Raw genomic sequence first — 23,215 nt, forward strand, 5'->3', positions numbered from 1 at the left:
CAATGTTCGAATTTGAAGCATACAATTTTTGCCCATACCTGTAAGTTTACGAGATGATCATTAACATTTTCTAATTTGTCATCAAATCTTTTTCATCTTAAACAAGGTTAACTTTATCACAACACCGCTGTTAGATAAAAACTTGCTATCATATTACTCAAATCGAATGAACACGATTTCACCAAACGCTTTAACCATCGATGTTGTTTTCATTGACATTTTGAAGCGACGCGAACAGATTTCAACTAAAAAAGTTGTTGATTTTGCATTGCAATTATTGTTTTGCTTTCAACTGTCTCCGGCATTCGACAGCATTCAAAACAACATATTTTTCAACTACTTGAATATATGCAAAACAAAAACCATATTGGTTGAATCAAAAAGAAATTAGGTAAATCAACTATCGCAAAAATCAAAAACTGCGATATCGCAATTTTATGATCGAAGGGTTCTCCGTGTGTATAATTCACTTGGCCGTACACTTGATCTTGTGTTTTGATGATAGCGGTGCCCAGCGCCCATTGAATTACCGGTTGGTGGACTTTTCTGCTTTGTCTGTTTATTTAAGCAATGTAGATTAGGATTTATTGTTTGCTACCAGGGAAGTTGATGTTATGGCAGAAATCTTCTGCTTTGAAATAAATAACTGACTTGATCAAAATGTACCTCGCCTCAGACCATCTGTCACCCCAGCTGGGAGCACTTGGGAACTACGACAATAAAAACGTAAGCGAAACTCATATCAGCGAAAAATGTATCGTCTACGAAATGCTGTTAACGTTCGTAATTTTCATCACTCGGCCAATGCCTACCGTGCTCTCAATGCAAGTTTATACAAATCATATGTATTCCGTACGCAGACTAAACTGAAACGCAACCCAAGAAGTTTTTGGCGTTTTGTTAACTCAAAAAGAAAAAGTTCATCTGCACCTTTGAATGTATTTCTTGGCGATGAGACGGCTGTGTCAGTTTCGGAATCGTGTGAACTGTTTGCCAAGCATTTCGTTAGTGTTTTTTTCGAGCAGTTTCACTTCAAGCAGCGATACGGAAGCTGCTGTTTCGGATGTTCCAGTTGACATGATAAACTTAAACACTTTCATCGTTACCCCGGAGATGGTCCAATGCGCTGCACAAAAACGGAAAAGTTCATTTTCTCCTGGGCCCAATGGCTAACCCGCTGTTATTTTACATCGATGTATTGACGCTTTAGCTGGACCACTAAGTGTTATTTTCACTCGATCATTTGAGCAAGCTGAATTCCCGCGGATATGGAAACAATCCTACATTTGCCCAATATTCAAAGATGGGGATCGTCGTAATGATGTAAACTATCGTGACATAACTAATCTTTCCACTTCATCAAAATTTTTCGAGATTATTGTGAGTAGTGCTATATTAGATCGAGCAAGGAATTATATATCATTCGATCAACATGAATTCATGCCAGGAATTATATATCATTCGATCAACATGGATTCAATCCGCCCATCTTGTGTCCTGGTTGAGCTCATATCTCTCCGGGAAAGTTCTACGAGCAAAATTGAGCAACAGTTCATCATCACTTTTCTCTAACAACTCAGGAGTTCCCCAAGGCAGTAATTTAAAACTTTTGCTTTTCGTGTTATATTTCAATGATGTCTCATTTGCTTTGAGAACTGATTGCAAACTGACATATGCAGACGACCTGAAATGGTACCTCTTTATTCGCACTGAGGAGTATTGTTGGCGGTTGCAAAATGCACTTGAATTGTTCGTAGATTGGTGTAGTCGAAACAAACTTATAATCAACGTCGCAAAATGTCAGGTGATCACGTTTCACCGTACCCTGAGACCTGTTAAATTTGACTATCGCATCGATGGCTTAGTCTTGACTAGAGTTTCCCAGGTTCGCGATTTGGGAATAGTGCTAGATGAAAAATTATTATTTGATTTACAACGAACACAAATCATCTCAAAAGCATCACGTCAATTGGGCTTTATCAGTAAAATCGCCAAGGATTTTAGAGATCCTTACTGTTTGAAAGCTTTGTATTGTTCACTTGTCCAGCCTATTCTAGAGAATGTTTCAGTAGTTTGGATCCCTTATCAACTTTCGTGGAGCATACGCATTGAAAGAGTTCAAAAACGGTTCGTTCGTCTGGCATTACGAAACTTACCTTGGCAAAATCCTGCAAATCTGCCCCCATATCAGGATAGATGTCAACTATTAGGAATCGATACGCTTCATCGGCGCCGAAAAATCCAACAAGCATTATTAATTGCAAAACTGATCAATGGGGAAATTGATGCTCCTGAATTACGCTCTGGTGTAAATTTTCGGATACCTAATAGGACACTGCGGAATACAACACTGCTTCAGCAGAGATTTCAAAGGACTCGTTTTGGCTTCAATGAACCGATTACTGCTTCCATTCGAACTTTCACCGCTGTTGAGGATCTTTTCGGGTTTGGTAAATCTTCTAGTCATTTCGCGAAAAAACTTAAACAATCCACTGTGATTTGAATATTTCAGATATTTTATTAGTGACATTTGTGATACTAGCTTTAGGTTACAAAGTCTTGGCATTACATTCCTTTTGTGGAATTTGGCCTTTCTGTTTCAACAGACTTCGCAGCCGATTCTTAGTGTACAGAATCATTGCATGGCTAGTACTATGGATCCTACTGACACTAAGAATCCTTCCAGGTCGGGGCTCGAACATACGACAACTGGCTTGTAAGACCAGCGTCCTATGCATTGAACCGCCAACCTGGGACAGCTTTAGGTTACATTGTGTTTTATTACTTTCTTTTATGTTTTTGAAAAGATAGTGGTTTTTGCGCCCGTTTGAGAATGACAAACGAACAGTTCAACTCAAATGGGTTTTTTCCCACTCTAATTGTCCATTTAGATCTTGTATACGATGGACATAATAATAGTAAATAAATAAATAAGTAATCATCATCATTCACAGACTGTCGGCCACTTATGAAACGCTCGTGCCACTGATAAATTTTCTCCGGAGTATCCTTGCTGAAACATTTTTCTAACATTTTCAATATTGTCGCACCATTGAAAATCGTCTATATCGCAGAATATAATGCAAACTCGTTGTTGCAAATTCAATTCCATTTTGAAATTTGTGGAAAATCTAAGACACGCACATTCGCAGTTGTACTCAATACAATTACGTAACATTTGCAAATGTCCAGGTATCAAGCTGAAAATGACAGATGTGAAAATCTAAAAAAATATAATCGGGTGACTGAGAGCGCTACACGGTGCTGATTCTGGCAACTCTTTGATCAAGGTAGTATTACAGTTTTGAATACTCACAGAGCTGACCAGAACGGGAAAGCAGATAGTTCTACTTGGATGAACAAAGAAGTAGCAAGTTGTTCTCTGCCTTCGAAGTCTTCGTCTCATGATTGTACCGTTTCTACGATTATGTCATTAGTCGGACCTTTGCAAGCGACCGCGTTAAAAATAATCGGAGACGCCGCCCTATTAAAAGCACTGTTTTAACTTCTCCAGAAAGCCGTGTAAAGTTGCGTGAAATACAACCAAAGCGCAACGTCTCGAAGACACCTAAAAAATGTCAAATATCATACGTGAGAAAATCCGACTTACTAAACGAGGTTGCCTACCGAAGAAAAAAACCTCTTCTGGTGATAATGATGATCAAAACTTCTTTATCATTTGTTTGGAACCGATGACCTTAAAATTCTTATTGATAGTCTATTAAAACTTATTGATGTTCAATTAAAATAACAATAAATAGTTCCACGTTTGCTCATTTGAGATTATTTGAGTACATATTTCGCTCAGAACCAATAGTGGCCCAACCCAGACTGCAATGGATTACCTAGACTACTTTTTTTTTTCGTTTTGTTAATCACTTTTTTTATATAATGCGCAGCAATTCACATTAATTAGAAATTCCTTATGACGGTAGAAACTTTTACAAAATACATCAATATTGAGAATATTCAAATATAAACAAAAGATGCAGGGCAAATTCAAAAATTGGTCCAACCTAGACGACATTGTCTACAGAATTTCGTCCAAGACATGAAATGTGCGTCTTTTCCTTAGCTTTTAATTAAGCGATTTCACGAAAACAACGTTATAGTTTATTTATTGAAACTTAAAAATTCATAAGAATTGTTCCTATTTTTTTCTTTTTTTTAGTTGGAAAATGAAGCCGTAGGGGTTTAACTCAATCTTGGCAACGGTTCAGAGTGGAAAGATAAATACTTTCGGAGCAGTGAATTTTTCGATCACGACCCGCGTCACTGACCGAATCATAACTGTGACGGTTTATTGTTAGTAACGTTTCAGTTAAGATCGCAGTGTAGAGCTTTGAATTCAAAAATTAAAAACATTCCTTGCGTCGAGTTTCTACTTCCCTTCTTGAGAAATTCGATTTTTTTGCAAGCAAATAATGTTGTATAAAGTAATAATCCTTTTTTCCAACGAGGTTCCCTACTTTCGTAACAAAACATCTTGATGTGTTCATCGTATACGCTGCCTTACGAATACTGGGATTTAGTTGCATTTTTCGCATGAAATTTTTGTTTCAAATTTTTTTTGGGCAAATTTGAGAAATGCAATGCTACAATAAAAGTAAATGTAAGAATTACTTCTGTATAGTCGCAGAATTTTCCCTTACAGCTGAATAGTGAAGATTGCATCATTTCGCTGTATGTTGTCACTATTTTAATATTCACGTAAATCCTTTGCACCAATTTTATCGCTTTCTGCCTACACGGTGCGCACAAAATATCATTTGCTTCAAGTTTCTTTGCGTTTCGCCTTAGGCTCGTCAGTGCTTAAAGCAGTTCAAATTGAACTGCCATCTCGTGCCTAGCAGTTCAACTTAAGGTAGCGCTTCGCCGTGGTCACGGGAGTTCGCTGCCTATCCCGGGGTTTCACGCACTTTACCCAAAATTGTGAGAAAACGGAGAAGAAAACAGAAATTCCAAGAACATACGATTCAAGATAATTAATTTTTCTATCGATTCGTATATAAATTGTGCCTGATAAACGTTTTTATCGAAAGATTTCGTGAAAGATTTTTGAATTTTTAAAAAATTAAATGAGTTTTTCCTTATTCTTTCGCACGCACACAATGTCAACGCATGCATTGGGGTGTGTAAAATGCCACATGCGGTAGACGCTAAGAACATTTCGTTGTCCGTTCTCTCTGCGTAAACGTTGAATATAGATGAGTAGAAAATGTAACTAAGTGTTACTACTTTCTAAAATAATTTCTATTCATGTTTCAATAGAACGAGAAATCAGTAATAATTTTCATCGTTACTAGCTTAGACGCTTTGTTGAAAACGTAGCACATCCCTACATATGAGAGTTGTTTATAGCGAGAAAAGGAAAAAAGAAAACAAAATGTTTAACAAAACTCGCACGAAATCTCGCGAAAGAAAAGCTTTCTAACTGATATTTTGCGCCAAATGCGTAGTAAGATCATTTACCTACAATCGTATGTTTTTGATTTTTCGTGAATCGGGCTAGTATTGGAGAAATTTGCAATTTTGCGTGAAATTTCGGCGACAAAGCAAGAGGAAGCAGTGAATTGTCTCGCTTCGACCTGACCACGGCGAAGCGCTACCTTAAACCGCTAAGCAGACGCAAAGTCCACACTACTTATGTGACCCTTTAAGGATACAGCACTAGGTGCCATATCCTATCTGACGTCTCGGGCGTAAACGAATGACGACTGGCTACTGGTCGCCGCAGAGTTTGAACATTTAGGGGTTTTTTGTTTTGTGCAAAAAGCACATATTTTGTTTCAAGTTTCTTTGCGTTTCGCCTTCGGCTCGTCAGTGCTTAAAGCAGTTCAAATTGAACTGCCATCTCGTGCCTAGCAGTTCAACTTAAACCGCTAAGCAGACGCAAAGTCCACACTACTTATGTGACCCTTTAAGGATACAGCACTAGGTGCCATATCCTATCTGACGTCTCGGGCGTAAACGAATGGCGAGATGGCAGTTCAATTTGAACTGCTTTAAGCACTGACGAGCCGAAGGCGAAACGCAAAGAAACTTGAAACAAAATATGTGCTTTTTGCACAAAACAAAAAACCCCTAAATGTTAAAACTCTTCGGCGACCAGTAGCCAGTCGTCATTCGTTTACGCCCGAGACGTCAGATAGGATATGGCACCTAGTGCTGTATCCATAAAGGGTCACATAAGTAGTGTGGACTTTGCGTCTGCTTAGCGGTTTAAGTTGAACTGCTAGACACGAGATGGCAGTTCAATTTGAACTGCTTCAAGCACTGACGAGCCGAAGGCGAAACGCAAAGAAACTTGAAACAAAATATGTGCTTTTTGCACAAAACAAAAAACCCCTAAATGTTCAAACTCTGCGGCGACCAGTAGCCAGTCGTCATTCGTTTACGCCAGAGACGTCAGATAGGATATGGCACCTAGTGCTGTATCCTTAAAGGGTCACATAAGTAGTGTGGACTTTGCGTCTGCTTAGCGGTTTAAGTTGAACTGCTAGGCACGAGATGGCAGTTCAATTTGAACTGCTTTAAGCACTGACGAGCCGAAGGCGAAACGCAAAGAAACTTGAAACAAAATATGTGCTTTTTGCACAAAACAAAAAACCCCTAAATGATCATTTGCTTGCAAAAAATCAAGAGTTGAAGAAGAAACCCGACGCAACGAATGAGTCTCAAAGTTAAACGGATTGCAGCAACGATCTTGGATTTTCGAATTCATTTCTAGATCGCTGTCTGTAACGTTGCTAAAAAAGGGCGGTGGATAATGTCACAGACATAACTGGATGTCGTGAATACGAAAACAACTGACATGTTTCTTAACACTATCGAATCTAAACTAATCGAATATCAATAAGTTGATCAATTGTATGAATTATGCAAGCAATCCCGCTTTTCCACTTTTTTCGCAAAAAAACAAAGAAGACTTCACTTGATCTCGATTACAGTGTATTTCACTAGCGCTTTTTAGAAAACTTTTAGAGCCATTAGAACGGCTGATTTTGTGTAATGCTCTCCACCGTTGTTTTTTCACCAATGCAAATGACTGGCAGCTGTGACGTAATCGCTCTTGTCGGAAGCGAAAATAGCTTTGCAAACGACACAAAATACATCTGCTCGCAGTGGCGATAGAATCCAAACTGATCCAATTTGGTGAAGAGGTTTGTTTTTACCTGATTTCGTTTGTAGCGTTTTTTACTAATATGATGATGATGGTCCCACCTCATACCCCTACAAAGGTGTGAGCAGAACGAGTTATCTAAATGATAATTAATATTTTTGCACATATCTTAACCAGTAAACAAAAGAAAACGATCTGATTAATCTAGCAGGTATAGATTCTCTTCAAAAGAACGACTGACCACAAAATAACATTCAAATATTTCGGATTTACTATCCAGGGATAAACAAGAAAATTTCCAACCCGGGAAGATCCTTGATCACATCAGGAATCGAATCCGATATCTTTACCAGTATCAGACAGTAATTCACCTGGCCCTTCCCGCCGGACCAGTTCATCGCTACACACATCAGCTACGATGGAGTAATGAGACTGCGGAAGAGCAGAGCCAAGCCCAATTCCATCAACAACTGTCGATCCCAATTAGTTTACCGAATCTATTCCTTACATTAAACCTTGCGATCAAGGTCAAGAGCAAACTTAACACATCGAATGCTAAGGCTCTTCGGCCAGTCCTGTTTGCTTTCCAAATAGTCACTACCTGCTTCGCGCGCGAGGCTCCTAACGACTATTAAAATAGCCGCATACAGAATATTAATGTCAATTATTTCATTTCGGATTTGCATAATTTATTGAAAGAAATTATCAATATGCTGTAAGGATTGATTCTTGCCTTCCAGAAGGACCAAATTGTGGAACTCACTACGGTATTAAACACTGTTCGGAACATTTTCTCGAACGATTTGTTGTACAGCAGCAGATATTTTGTTCTATTCCTCAGAACGCGTTCTGATTGGCAGGTGTTGACATGGGTCAAATGAGACAGGTTTTTCAATAGTGTACTATTGAAATACTTCAATGCTTTTGCTATACACGTTTAAGTTGAAAAATTTCGATTCTATTGGTAGTTAGATTATATAAATCCTTTCACAGATCACTGAGCTATGAGCTTTCAAAATAAGAGAAAGGCAAACGCGCCCTATGAATTATCCTCTTTGATACTCGTTTATACCAAACATTTCAGAAAAGTTTAATTTTGAACTATTTGAGATTATGTCACACAACTGAAAATTTCATTATAAAATTGTGATCACATTTCCGATGGCATGTAGCAAAAGTTATGTTGATTCGTTAGATACAACAAGAGATATTCACGATCAAAAACTTATCACTCTCTCAGAGGGTAAATTTTGAAAAGGCACCCCATAGTAAAGTAAGTCGTATTCACGACAAAATAAACTGTCAAAATTAGGATTCGATCAGTGGCGCGACATGTGTCATTACAATTAAGCCCGTATTCGAGCGAGTTGCGCTGCGGTACACTCCGCGACTGTGGGTCGTGATTGAATAATTCACTGCTCTGAAAGTATTACTCTTTCCACTCTGAAACTTTGCAGGATTGAGATAAACCCTTGAGTCTTCTTTTTTCAATTGAAAAAGAAAAAAAATCAAGCCCAAGTTTGATTTTATTTGTTTGTTTATGATTTTTAAACTTTTATCTTTAAATTGTCTTTAAAGGTTGTTTTATGCGGAATCGTTTATTTAATAGCGACGGAGAAGACTCACATTTCATGCCTTGAAAGAAATTTTTTATCTTTTTTAGATTTCACAGTACAAGCTGTTGATAAAAGGCTCTTTTTTGTAAACGCGAAACCTCAAAACACCCTATCTCTAAAATTCCGCGTACCATATTGAAATAAAAAAACCTGTTTTAGTTCACCTAGTCGTGTAATGATGCCTTTCTCATATGTAATACTGTGATATTCTTTGCAAACTGTTTCTCTTCGATTTTTGAACAGATCCAAGGGATTGTTTGTTCATTAATTGGTAGAACATGCAGAATGAAACATTGCTTTGCTCGCGTAAGTCATCCTTAAGAAAACAGTTCCAGCACCGGAACCCTAGCATCGGTATAATCGAAGTCGGTTCGTACGGCCACCAACTAACATGACGTACAAACTTTACTAGTTTTTATTCAACTTTCAAAGAGTTTATGCGATTTTGCCATCGTAATCCAAACGAAATTTTTTCGGTTTTATTCGCCGGTTTATATGACGGTGTACAAAATATTTAACACACTTTACTCTATAACTCCGGAACCGGAAGTCGGATCCGGATGAAATTCTAGAATTCCGTATGGCACCTTTCATTTGAATCTAAGTGTGCAGAAATCTGTCAAACCATCGTTGATAAAAGTGAGTGAGATCCATTTTGGAATATATGACCACTATTTCCGGTGCTTCATGAGCCTGAGACCGGGAACCAGAATAGCCGGAATCGGTTTGTTTAGTTGCCTACTGATAATGGCTATCGATCTGTGAAGTTTTGAGTCCAATTTAGATTTTTTTTTCGATTTTGGTTTAGCCAGTTTAAGTGACGGTATTTGATGTATTTTTTAAAAGTTGTATTGATGATGTATTTTTTAAAAGTTTCTACCGTCATAAGAAATGTCTAATAGATGAGGATTGCTGCGCACTATATGAAAAAAGTTATTTCCAAAACGAAAAAATTAAAAAGTATTCTAGGTTGGGCCATTGCAGCCTAGGTTTCGCCACTATTGGTTCTGAGCGAAATATGTACTCAAATAATTTCAAATGAGCAAACATGGAATTATTTATTGTTATTTTAATTGAACATCAATCAGTTTCAATAGACTATCAATAAGAATTTTAAGGTCATCGGTTCCAAACAAATGATAAAGAAGTTTTGATCATCATTATCACCAGAAGAGGTTTTTTTCTTCGGTAGGCAACCTCGTTTAGTAAGTCGGATTTTCTCACGTATGATATTTGACATTTTTGAGGTGTCTTCGAGACGTTGCGCTTTGGTTGTATTTCACGCAACTTTTCACGGCTTTCTGGAGAAGTTAAAACAGTGCTTTTAAATAAAATCAAAGAATGGATGACCGTAAACCGCAAATTAGGTAATTATCATATTTGGGCGTTATGAGACGTTTGCTTGAAGCAATTCTCCGAAAAAGACCAGATTTGTGGGAAAAGAACTCGTGGATCTTGCCCCACGATAACGCATCGCCACACAATACCATCGTTATCCGTGACCATTTGGCTGAAAACGAAACGAATATCATTCAGCAACCACCGAATTCACCTGATTTGGCTTCCTGAGACTTTTTCCTATCCGATCGACTCAAGGAACTGCCTCGTGGAAAACGTTTCAGCACATGAGATGAGGCTATGGATAAAGCAAGAAATCTTGCTTTCACATTGTACCGCCCTGCAGAAGCTCTTGTGGATTCGTTTTTCAACATTACAGACTTGATAGCCCGAGAAACGTCGTTCACATGAAAATTACCCTTTTCAGATGTACTGTTATTCTTAAAACAAACGAAAAACGGTTTCAAGACAAGCGAAAAACGGTCTTAACGCACTAAACGAAAAAAAGTGACGTGACCCAACCATGACCACATGAGTGGCCCAAACTACAGCAAGCGTTTTTTCTAATTGCGAAATACTACATGCGAACAGGTTAAAATAATAAAATTTTCTGTTGGAAAACTTGTAATGGTTGACCACATTAAAAAAAACGTGATTAATCCACCTAGCAGTGAGATGATACCTTTTTTTATCAATCCGCATGTGTTTTTTGCATGAATATTCTTCGGTGATTAAGTTTTTATCACATTATTTTAATGACCGTCGTTTTAGGCGACAATTTGAGATTGTAATCACTCATTACTCTGTAATGTCGAAACTGCAAATACAATCGAATTTAAATCTAGAAGTGTGATAATCGATTAAACATGCCATGATATGTAAGTTCCACTTTAGAGTTTACGGTAATTTAAGGTACTTCCAGAGCCGGTATTCAGGAACCAGCATAACCCAAACCGATTCGTATGGCCATATGACGAATAAATTACAGTTTTGAGTACAACTTTGAAGCTTAATTGGATAAAATTCATTAATTTTTGTATGTATGTATAAAACTAATTAATTTTGTATCTAAGTTTAATTCAATTTGAATTCTTGTTTCTGAAATTTGATTAGGCTTTTTTGAGAAAACGATTGAGCTTTGAGAAACGATTTTATACTGGAACCGGAATTCTAAAATCGGTATGGTCGAAGTCAGATAAATTCACCTGAATAGCTGTATAGTTTACATTTGTTTCAAAATATTTGAAAATCAGTGAAGACATCTTTGAGAAATCATAGCACAAATTAAATTTTTAGGTGCCTTCTGAATCGACAACTGAATACCACTAAAACTGAAAAAAGTTAATTTTTTTTATCGACTATCCAAATCTGCTAACCCGATAAACCTTATTAATTTATGTGGAATAGACATTTTTATACTAATCACCCTGTATCCCCGAAACCGGAAGTTGGATCTGACAGAAGAGCAAGATGTTTTAAAGAATCTTGAAACTTTTCATTTGCATCTTAGATGATTCTTAGATTTCATTTGAATCTTAGATCGGTTCAGCCATTTACGAGGAGAATGAGTTACACAATTTTGATTTCGTTTCATATATCATCCTGTAGTTCCGGAACCAGAGGTCGGAACCAAACATAATTCAGGAACTTTGTTTGGGAGCATACGAATTTTCGTATGAATCTGAATTTGTAGAAAAGAAATTTTCAGAGAAAATTGAGTGAAATTATTTGTCACACACGCATTTGCTGATCTCGACGAACTGATTCGAATGGTATATGGATGTTATGTTCTTCCAGCATTTATTGCTGTAAGTAGTTTAAAACAATATAATTAAAAAAAAATCTGCCATCATCTGGATTATATATGTCATATTCGAACGATTATGTTGCCAAAAACGAGCCGTGCTAAAATCGGTCCGAGGCAAATTGTCATGAAAAAGGATGCTGTACACAGTCTTTTTGGTACTTAGAAACAATTGTATGTAACAGTATAAAAAATCGTGTTTTCGTTGCTCCCAAGCATTGCTTTGTCATACAGCGCTCAAAACTCCTACTGCTGGAACAGGGGGAAAAGTCGTTTACACAAAAATTTCCATATCTCCGTTAAAAATGGACGGATTTTAACAATCTATGGCTTGTTGAATAGGTATTATCGTGCGGAATCTAAGTCTGAAAACATATTCTGTTTTTAAGGTCAATTGTGACAGATACTGTCAAAAAAACTGAAAATTTTGACATAAAACTTCGAATAACTCAAAAAGTAAACATCCGATCTCAAAACCATTCAATAGCGTTTTGGGTGACGGGGAGACCTTTCATTTGCGACTAGTTTGATCAAAATCGGTCCAGCCATCTCTGAGATCTCGACCTCTTAGTTGACAACACACATACAGACACACACACATACACACACACATACACACACACATACAGACATTTGCTCAGTTCGTCGAGCTGAATCGATTGGTATATGTTATTCGGCCCTCCGGGCCTCGGAAAAATTTGAATTCTATACCTATTTTTTATATATATAAAAAAAGGTAAAAATGTTAATTGGAATATGAATTAAAATTAAATTATTAAGATTTAAATTGGGTGTTAAGCCACAATATATATTTATATATATATATATATATATATATATATATATATATATATATATATATATATATATATATATATATATATATATATATATATATATATATATATATATATATATATATATATATATATATATATATCAACTCAGAGTCAGATGCAGAGCACGGAGTAAACACAGAGGCAAAGTGTTTTGCAAACAGTTCACAAGCAGTTGCTGTAGAAGATGCTGTCACTTCTTCAAGGTAGACATTATGAGGTACATTTGATGTTTTCCTTTTCGAATTAACGAAGTTCCAGAACCCTTTGGGATTACAACGCAATCCAGATTGAACTCGAAGAACATAAGACCTATATAAGGCAGCATTAAGATTCCGATATGCAATGCTAGCGGCATGGAAATCGTGAACAGTGACAGTCGAACGTCTACGGCGAAGTTTACGCTGACAGGCATTTCGTTTTCGGCGCAAAGAACGCAGTAGTGGTGTACTCCAAGGTGGGGAAATCGGTCTACGTGTAACGGGAAGATTTGCAGCAAGCCAGTCTCGTAATACATTACAAAATTTAAATGTCATTGTGTCAATATCAGATGGTCCAAACAATGTTCGCCAATCGAGACGGAGTAAATAACTTATCAACGCTGGAAAATCGATCTTTCAGTAGTTCAGAGACCGGACATTACTAGCTACGGCTCTTGCAGGAGGTTCAACAGTGGGTGGTTGCATCGAAATAACCAATGGGGGGTGGTGGATATCAATCGGTAGGAGAGGAGCAGTTGATTCCTCAATACACAATTTTTGTTCAGTTGAACCGAAAACCAAATCAAGGACACGCCCGAGGTTGTTAGCATGTAAATTGAACTGATTGAGATTTAAGAAATCCATTCCATCAATCAAGGCAGAACTAGCAGGTGACAGCTGAGATAAATTATCAACACGAATATTATTATCAATAGATACCCAATTCAACCGTGGTTGGTTGTAATCTCCGCAGACCAAAACCATATCTTCGGTAGAACCTGTGTCGCATAGCTCTTGGACTGATGCGATATGGGACTCAATAGTACGTACATCTCTGCTAATATCAGGAGGAATATATATAGCGCAGAGAAGCAATTTACGATTCCCAATGCTAACCGAAACGCGAACCTGTTCCAAGTTTGCCTCATGAGTAACGTTTACGCGAGTACTAATATGGCGATCCGAAACTGCAATTAAAACTCCTCCAAAGCTCTTTTTTCGGCTGTTGTTTTCATTCCGGTCGCAGCGGAATACGTTGAACGAGCTGCCAAATAATTGAATAGACTGAATTCGATCGTCAAGTCCAGTTTCCGTCATCACAATGATATCCAAATTGCAGTCACATATAGCTACGAAAGCAGCATCTATTTTAGAGCGCAGGCCACGGACGTTTTGATAGTACAACCATATACTGTTGAGATGTTGTTGAGAAGCAAGTTGAAAAGTAGTTTGAAACGGTATTATTCCATTCAATGTGTGTGCAGTATCAAGCCTAGCTTCGGGAAGACATATACGCTCTTGATTTTTACCTGGCGAACCAGGGTTGGCACTGGTTTCAAAGTTACACTCAGGAGTACCAACAAATTCTCCTGGAAGGAATGGGCTGGTTCGTGACAACATCTGTAATTGAGACATCTCTCTCAGCGATAGTGAAGTATCAATCCTAGCTACGGAGTGACATATACGTGTAAGATTTTTACCTGAGAAACCAGGGTTGGCACTGGTATATGAACATGATGAGTTTACCGTATCATCTGATTGCTAGGAGTAGTCAATTCTCAATTTGGCCATTTTTAGGCGCTTCAGGTAGAGCGGGCACTCCAAGCTCCATACAGTGTGGCAAGTTCCACTAGTTTCATTGGTAGATGTAGACGCTCCAATCGATTTGGTACAGTTCACACACTTCTCAAGGTTGGAATTGCAATCATTGACTGCATGGTTTTCAGCACACTTAGGACAACAGACAGGCTTATTGCAGGTTGACGCTTTGTGGCCGTATTCGGAGCAACTGAAGCAACGAAAAACATCAACATCTTCGAAAATTCGACAACGGTCCCAACCGATGAACACATGTTGCAACTTCAGCAAGCAGTTGTAAGTGCAGGAGTCACATTCGAAAATTACTGCCGTTGGATTATTCCGAACATGCTCTCGTTTGTAAAATTTTACGATTTGAATTGTACACGGGTCCGGCAGAGTATTTTGTTTTTTTAATTTTTCAATAAACTCGTTTTGGTTGAAATTTTCCGATATTCCGACTATTTTGATCCTAGGCTTCAATGATTTTTGGATTTCAATGTCATACTTTTCCGATAACAAATCTCTAGATGTTGACACAAGCTTTGAGGCGTGCTCACTAGAGACGCATCTAACAGCAACCGCTCCATTATCTTTAAAATTTACATTGGTAACAGAAAACATGGTTGGATCAAGATTTAAACGAATGTCATTCTTGGTAATATCAGCCGCCTGTGATGACTTTGGTTTGAAAATAACAGTTTGCTCTAGTTTTTTCACAACTTCTGACTTCGACTTGGGTAAGATTGCATTAACATCAGAGCAGTTTATATCAGTTTCAGCATCATCCGCAACATTACTGACATCACGATCAACTCTACGACGCTTACCGGACCTCAAAAGGCCACCTTCGTCGATTGTCGGAAAGTCATTATTTTTGTGCTTCAAGCGGTCACCGGTTACAGTTTTCGCACCAACTTGCTTTGGTTTAGAACGAGGCAAGCCAGTATCACCAGACACTATGTTAGCATAGGAACTCTTAGTATTGGAGGTGTCAGCTTTGGCAGACTTTAGTGCTGTCGAAATCGCATTCACTTCACTCTTTACTGATTTCTTGACAACCGAAGTCACGTGTGTAAGGAAAGACCGTTCCGCTTCGGAAATTCCAGCTTTCACAACATTGTGAAGTTTATCTTCAAAGCTGCCTACAGCATCACTTAGTAGTTTTACCGTCTCGGTTAACTCAGCACATTTAGTTAGAACATCATTCAGGCTAAGTTGTTGTTTGCGACACTCGAAACACATGAATTTCAGAGCAACATTATTTTTCATAGCAAGAACACCGGGATTATTCAGATCGGAGTACTTGGTGTGCAAAATTCGCATACATCCACCAAAACAGTAGATACGATCGCTTTCCGAAGAAATACGCTGTGAGCAAACATCGCACTGTACAGAAGCCATGGCTATTGTTGCGACCTTGCGTCACTCCTATTGATTCGCCCGAGTGCGGGCTTTCAAAGTAAACAGCCCTGCTTGCAATAGCCTTTGTTCACCGGAGCACGTACCGAAAATGAAATATTTAACGCAATTTATAGCTAAAAATAAGCTGGAACTAAACTGATGCGTACGAACAAAATGATACACTTTTCACGGGTAACAAGATGATTTAGTTTTTACCGCTAGGCGATCAATAATACACTTTAAAATTGAGAAATTAGCAGGATAAAAATAAGTAACGCGAACACCTTGCTGTATTGACATTTCATCATTGCAAAGCCGAAAATTGTGGAAGTTGAGAGATATTTCAGAAGTTAACCAAGTTTCGCACAATTCAAATACATCGCAATTCATGGTATATAATAGATGTTTGAAGGAATCAATTTTTGGGTAATACTTCTGGAATTCCATTGTAAAACAGCGATCAAATCCGTGATCTCATTGCATAAACTGGCCATCGAAGGATACGATCGCTGAAAGAAGGGGCCATTTTACAGTCAACTGTTTCAAAAACGTCTCAGCTACGGAACAAAAGTCATCAAAAGACCTTTCAAGGGGTCAGAGATATTGAAAGTTGTGAAAATCCAGTCCACTATATCGGAAAATTTGATAATTCCAGCATTTGGTTGATTCTTTGACTGGTTTTTAGGGGCAATTGAGTTTTTGTTTGTCTTGGGAAGTGTTGGGAACTCCTTATCAGATCTCAGTATTTCTAGATCAGGAGCTATTCTTTGCATCGGTGTTTTACCAACACTTCCATTAGCTGTTACTTTTATAGGCCCCTCAAGGACCACCTTCGAACCCTTACTAGGTAGCTTATGATAGGAAATATTTCTCCATTTCCGGTTGCTACGAGGGATGGCCAAAGATGTGCCTTAGAGAGGGTCGTCTGAATCGCACTCGTCTGTTGACAAACAAGCATAGGGATTTGGAGATGGGCTTGGTGGTGTAGCGCTCTTTAGCATTTCTGCAAATGTGCGCTTGGAGCGTTCCCTTAAAGAGTGCTTTAACTTATCTCCACGCAATTTGTAGGCGGGACATGCTGAGAGATCATGCGAACCCTCACTGCAGTAGAGACACTTTTCAATGTCTCTTCCGCAAGAGCCATCCGCATGACACTCTCCACACTTCGAACAACGGGGCCGATTCGAACAATGGGAGGCTGTGTGTCCTAATTGCTGGCAATTAGTACAGTTCATAACCCGCGGCACGAAGAGACGTACGGGTAGACGAACCCTGTCCAGAAGGACATAATTTTGCAAAGCCGAACCAGCGAAGGTCACACGATACGAATTCGATTGAGGATAAGATTTTGTCCCATTCTCGGCGATCGATACTGAATGCAAGCGTTTGCAATCCAGTATCTTCAAATTCTTGAGTAAGGGGTTTTTGAAACCGCCAACCCCGTGCTCAAGAATATCTGTCAAACTTGCATCTGTGACCACGCCGTCTATTTCGACTTCGCGAGCTGGTACGTATACGCGATACTCCCGCGAAAAGATTTTCGAACGATCTCATTAGCCTGCTTTAAGCTGGTCAACGTGACCCTGAGTTTGTCGGAGCGTATTTTTACAATTTGTGTGACAGTCGGATAATGTGACGTCAGGTTCTTAGATAATGTCAAAAAATTCAATGCTTTATCTTTTGATTTGGTCCGGAAGTACACGACATATGGACCGGTCGATAGTGAGGGTTCATCGGAATATTCCTTAATCCCGAGGGTTTTATTACTGTTATCAACAGGCGGGTTTGGATCTGTATTGAATGGCGAACATGGTAACTTGTGCGTCTTTAGTGCTGAGTCAAATTGTGATAAATTTTGTGTGAAATAGGTGGCTTTTTGCGAAAATTTTTTCGACTAAGCAAGTGACTAATTGTGCTTTAAACGGATAAGTAGAAAGTGTTTTGTATATACTTCTATTTTGTGCTGTAAATTGTGTCAGTAATCGCCGTGCGGCGATCGCTCAAACAAAGCGGCGTCGTACCGTGGTATTTTGAATGCATTGTCTATTGTTTTTGCATGGTTCACTTTGCTTTAATTTCTCCCCCAGCTGTGTGTCGGGCCGGTTTGGTTTGTGCATGAATGATGGGTGAATGTGTGAAGTGTAAGGAAAAAATAACCATATCAGATATTAGAATAACATGTTCAAATTGCGAGAATGGCTATCACCAGCGCTGTACTGGGCTTACGAGAGCCATGGCCGGTTGGGTTTCAGATACACCGGCGCTTTTGTTTAAATGTGCTGATTGTTTGGAAGGTGCCGCGGTGTCTAATATGATGCCAAAGGATGATGTTCTTTCGCTCATTAGTAATATGAAGAAGGAGATGGAGAAATTCAAATCCATCACTGATTCGTTTGCTGCTGTGCGGGAGAGTATCGAGGCACATATTAATATCGCGATAGAGAGTGGAATCGATAGACTGATCAGATCTTCCAATGATGCTCTGGAGAGCAAAATGGCCTGTTTAGAAAACAGTGTGGCCAAAAAGTTGGAAGATTTGAAAAGTTTCGTGATTAAGGTAGCGCTTCGCCGTGGTCAGGTCAAAGCGAGACAACTCACTGCTTCCTCTTGCTTTGTCGCCGAAATTTCACCCTAAATTCCAAATTTCTCCAATACTAACCCGATTCACGAAAAATCAAAAACATACGATTGTAGGTAAATGATTTTACTATGCATTTGGCGAAAAATATCTGTTAGAAAGCTTTTCTTTCGCGAGATTTCGTGCGAGTTTTGCTAAACATTTTGTTTTCTTTTTTCCTTTTCTCGCTATAAACAACTCGCATATGTAGAGATGTGCTACGTTTTCAACAAAGCGTCAAAGCTAGTAGCGATGAAAATCATTACTGATTTCTGGTTCTACTGAAACATGAATAGAAATAAATTACAAAGTAGTAACACTTACTTACATTTTCTACTCATCTATATTCAACGTTAACGCAGAGAGAACGGACAACGAAAACAAAAGAAATGTTGTTAGCGTCTACCGCATGTGGCATTTTGCACACCCCAATGCATGCGTTGACATTGTGTGCGTGTGAAAGAATAAGGAAAAACTCATTTATTTTTATAACTCGCACGAAATCTTTCGATAAAAACGTTTATCAGGCACAATTTATACACGAATCGATAGAAAAATTAATTATCTAGAATCGTATGTTCTTGGAATTTCCGTTTTCCTCCCCGTTTTCTCACAATTTTGGGTAAAGTGCGTGAAACCCCGGAATAGGCAGTGAACTCCCGTGACCACGGCGAAGCGCTACCTTAAGAATAATCAGCGCAACGATAATGAATTGGTCATAATGAAGAGAAAGAAAATTGTTGCAGATAGAAAGACTCATTCGGAGTCAGATGGAAATCCCAGACGCAAAAGAAAAATTATGTCTAATACTGATGATGAACCACATGATAAAAATATTGATAATGATAGTAATGACGAAGTTTTTGATAAAAGTAATAAAAAGTCATACGCGGATGTTCTTTCTGGTAAATTAGCTAGAAATAGAACGAAAAGTAACAGAAACCGTAAGACTCGCTCGGTTATTATGATTAAACCTATTGAGTCTTCGCAAACAAGTGATGACACGAGACAATTTTTAAAGGGTAGGTTGGATCCAAGAACACATAAAATTAGTAATTTCAAAAATGGTAAAGATGGCTCGATTATTGTTGAGTGTGCAGCAGGAGAGGATATTCAGTCAGTGAAAGAAAACATTGAAAGCAATTTAGGTACTGAATACAATGCTGTTATACCCAAGCCCGGGAAACCAAAACTGAAAATAGTGGGGATGAGTGATCGATATTCCTCTGATGTATTTATTGACCTATTGAAAAGTCAAAATCAGGAAATTTCGATTGAAGATGTAAAAGTTGTTGCTGACTTTGAGAATCCACGCTTCAAATATAACAAATTCAGTGTTATAATTTAGGTTGATAAAAATACTTATTCTAGTTTGTTGGCCGCCGGTAAGGTTTGCGTCGGCTGGGATAGGTGTTCGGTTTTCGAGTCGTTCAACGTATTGCGCTGTTTCAAGTGTGGTGAGTTTGGTCACAAGAGCACCGAATGTTTAAACAGTGAAAATTGTTCCAAATGTAATTCCGCACATAGAACATCTGAGTGTTCTTCAACTGACTTCAAATGCGTTAATTGTCTGAAAATGAACAAAGAAAGGAAATTGAATTTAGACATCCACCATCCAGCGTTTAGTAAGCAGTGTCCTGTATATCTGAGATTGCTTGAAACGAAAAAGAACAACATTATGTCAATGGAATAGCAACTAATCGATGGGAGGCATTAAGATATTTTGTAATTGAACATAGCCGGTTTGTCTTCTAATTATGTCGCAATGCGTCATCTTATAGAGGATAGACATCCTTCATTAGTTTTGCTCTCAGAGACACATATTGTTGATTCTGACGCTTTCGATCAGTTCAGTGTTCCGGGTTACACTGTTGCTTTTTGTTTGTCCCATTCCAGGCACACGGGTGGAGTTGCAATTTACGCCAGAGAATCAATTAAATTCAGCATTCAATCAAACGAAGCAGTTGGAAATAATTGGTTCTTGTGTATATCAGTTGAAAGAGGCATGCAGATGGGAAATTATGGAGTCGTTTACCACTCTCCAAGTTCAAGCGACCGCCAGTTTCTGGAAATTCTAGAAAACTGGTGGGAGAATTTCGTCGATTTTGGTAAACTAAATATTATTACTGGAGATTTTAATATTGATTGGCTCAGTGATCAAGGTTCGAATCAATTGAAACAGTTAGCAGAATTCTTCAATTTGAGGCAAACTGTAAATGAATTTACAAGAATTTCGAGATACAGTAAAACATTGATAGATCACGTGTATTCCAATTTCGACGGTGTTTATTCAAATGTGGAATCCGATTGCAAGATTTCAGATCATGAAACAATTGCAATTTCCGTAACGAGTAGCTCTAGAAATGAGGAAGATACGGTGAAAATCAAGTGTTGGAAAAACTATTCAAAGCAAACCATATCTCGACTTGTATCAAGAAGCTTGGGTTGTACACAGTTGACTGGAAATTTGGATCACAGGGCATCTATTCTTACTGACATACTGAAATAGTGTACTAATGAATTAGTAATTGAAAAGTATGTTAGTTTGAACAGCTCGAGTAGTTGGTACTCAATAGACCTCTTACAGTTAAAACGGGAGAGGGATAAACAGTACAAGAGATTCTGTAGAACTAACAATGATAGTAACTGGAGTAGATATACACAAGCACGAAACATTTATTCACGGGCCCTGAAGAAGACTAGATATGAATACATACAGAGGAGAATCGATCAAAATCAACAAAACAGTAGAGAGTTATGGAAAATTCTCAAACAGGTTATCAATCCTACACATAGTGCATCGAAAAGTATAACTTTTGACGGTATAGAAGAACACACAGAACAAATTATATCTGAAAATTTCAACAGTTATTTCATAAATAGTGTTCAGCAGATCAATCAAAGTATTGAATTGGTAGGTGAACCTGTTGAAATAACACAGCCGATGAATAACTATTGTAGACTTGATGAATTTCAATCAATCACTTTTGAACAATTGAAAAATATTTATTTTAATTTGGGAAAATCGACGGTTATTGATAATGTAAACTCAAAAGTGATACAGGATTGCTTTCATGTTATCGGACACGATCTATTGGATTTGGTAAATAAATCGTTGTACACGGGACACGTGCCAAAAGTGTGGAAAGAATCTCTGGTTGTTCCTATCCCCAAGGTTACTGGAAGGGATAAAGCCGAAGAGTACCGTCCCATTAACATGCTGCACACGCTGGAAAAAATTTTGGAACTTGTTGTTAAAGATCAGCTGATTAACTATTTGAACTCTAACAGTTTGCTAATACCGGAACAATCGGGATATCGTAAGGGTCACTCTTGTGAAACCGCTTTGAACCTAGTATTGGCAAAATGGAAGGAGAAAATCGAAGCCAAAGAGTGTTCTTGGATCTGAAGAGAGCCTTTGAAACAATTTCAAGACCTTTATTGTTGCAGACATTGCGGCGTTTTGGCATCGGGGGAATGGCACATGAATGGTTTGAAAACTATTTATGTAGTAGATCTCAAAAGACTGTTTAACGATGTAATGTCTAGTTCCCTCGGCAATTCACTTGGTGTGCCTCAGGGAAGTGTGTTAGGTCCTATTCTATTTATCATGTATATTAATGATATGAAGCGAGTCTTACGTTTCTGTGATATAAATTTGTTTGCTGATGATACTGTTCTGTTCATTACGGCTAAAGATTTCAATGAAGCTGTTGCACATTTAAACGAGGATCTAAGTTCGCTGGTTCGATGGTTAAAATTTAAGCAACTGAAACTAAACGTCGCGAAAACTAAATACATATATGGTTATTTCTTCTGTTAGCACCGGTCATGACGCCAATGTGGAAATTGATAGTGAAATTATTGATCGCGTTAGAGAAATGAAGTATCTTGGAGTCATAATTGATGAAAAGTTAACATTCAAATCTCATATCAATAACGTCATCAAGAAGATTGCCAAAAAATATGGTGTATTATGTCGTTTGAAAAATGACTTAACGACCCATAGTAAGATTCTTTTGTATAAAACAGTCATTTCACCACACATTGACTTTTGCCCATCCATTCTGTTTCTTGCTAATAACACACAAATCTTGAGATTACAGCGACTGCAAAATAAGATCATGCGATTAATTCTAAAATGTAGTAGATATACCTCCTCAGATTTTCTACTGAACGCACTACAATGGCTTTCAGTGAAACAGAGAATTTACTACTTAATCATGGTATTTATTTTCAAGATATTAAATGGCATGCTGCCTCGATATTTGTGTGATCGAGTTGAAAGAGGAACTGATTTGCATAGGTACAATACTAGAAACGCGTCTGATGCTAGAACACCAAGCTTTTTGTTAGCCAGATCGCAAAACTCATTGTTGTACAAGGGAATAAGTTTTTTCAATTCGATGCCAAGAGAGATCAAACGCGCGGCGACATTGGTGGAGTTCAAAAAGTTATGTGTTTCACACATAAAGTCCGCTTTGTAAGCAAATATTTAGTTAGTTCAATTTTTTTAGATTTTTTATTTTTTTTACGTATTACGAAGATTGTATTTTTTTTTGTTTATATATATTATTGTGAGACGTATTAAGTTACTATGTTCGGTATGATGATGATGGATTTTTAGTTTGTTTGAGAATTAAAAATAATGAGCAGTCTACAAACGTTTGAGCCTCGCGCGCGAAGCAGGTAGTGACTA

At 38.0% G+C, this 23,215-nt stretch overlaps 2 protein-coding genes across 8 annotated transcripts in view; both read left to right on the forward strand.

The window, feature by feature from the left end:
* LOC131432691 (uncharacterized) overlaps nt 1–23,215 on the forward strand; it is a 306,576-nt gene that overhangs the window by 72,768 nt on the left and 210,593 nt on the right. The window lies entirely within an intron of this gene.
* On the forward strand, nt 15,644–22,695 carry LOC131432692 (uncharacterized). The gene is made up of 2 exons (XM_058599131.1): nt 15,644–18,456; nt 19,205–22,695. Exons 1-2 carry the CDS (start codon nt 18,019–18,021, stop codon nt 19,862–19,864), a joined length of 1,098 nt encoding a protein of 365 aa, XP_058455114.1. The 5' UTR covers nt 15,644–18,018; the 3' UTR covers nt 19,865–22,695.

This window comes from Malaya genurostris, chromosome 2, assembly GCF_030247185.1.
Source record: "Malaya genurostris strain Urasoe2022 chromosome 2, Malgen_1.1, whole genome shotgun sequence".
In the NCBI taxonomy this organism is placed as follows: domain Eukaryota; kingdom Metazoa; phylum Arthropoda; class Insecta; order Diptera; family Culicidae; genus Malaya; species Malaya genurostris.

Bases quoted from the DNA above. Each gene is read 5' to 3' on its own strand.
- LOC131432692 (XM_058599131.1), top strand. From the start codon at position 18,019: ATGATGGGTGAATGTGTGAAGTGTAAGGAAAAAATAACCATATCAGAT. The intron at 18,457-19,204 runs GTAGCGCTTCGC...CGCTACCTTAAG, and splicing joins TGAAAAGTTTCGTGATTAAG to AATAATCAGCGCAACGATAA.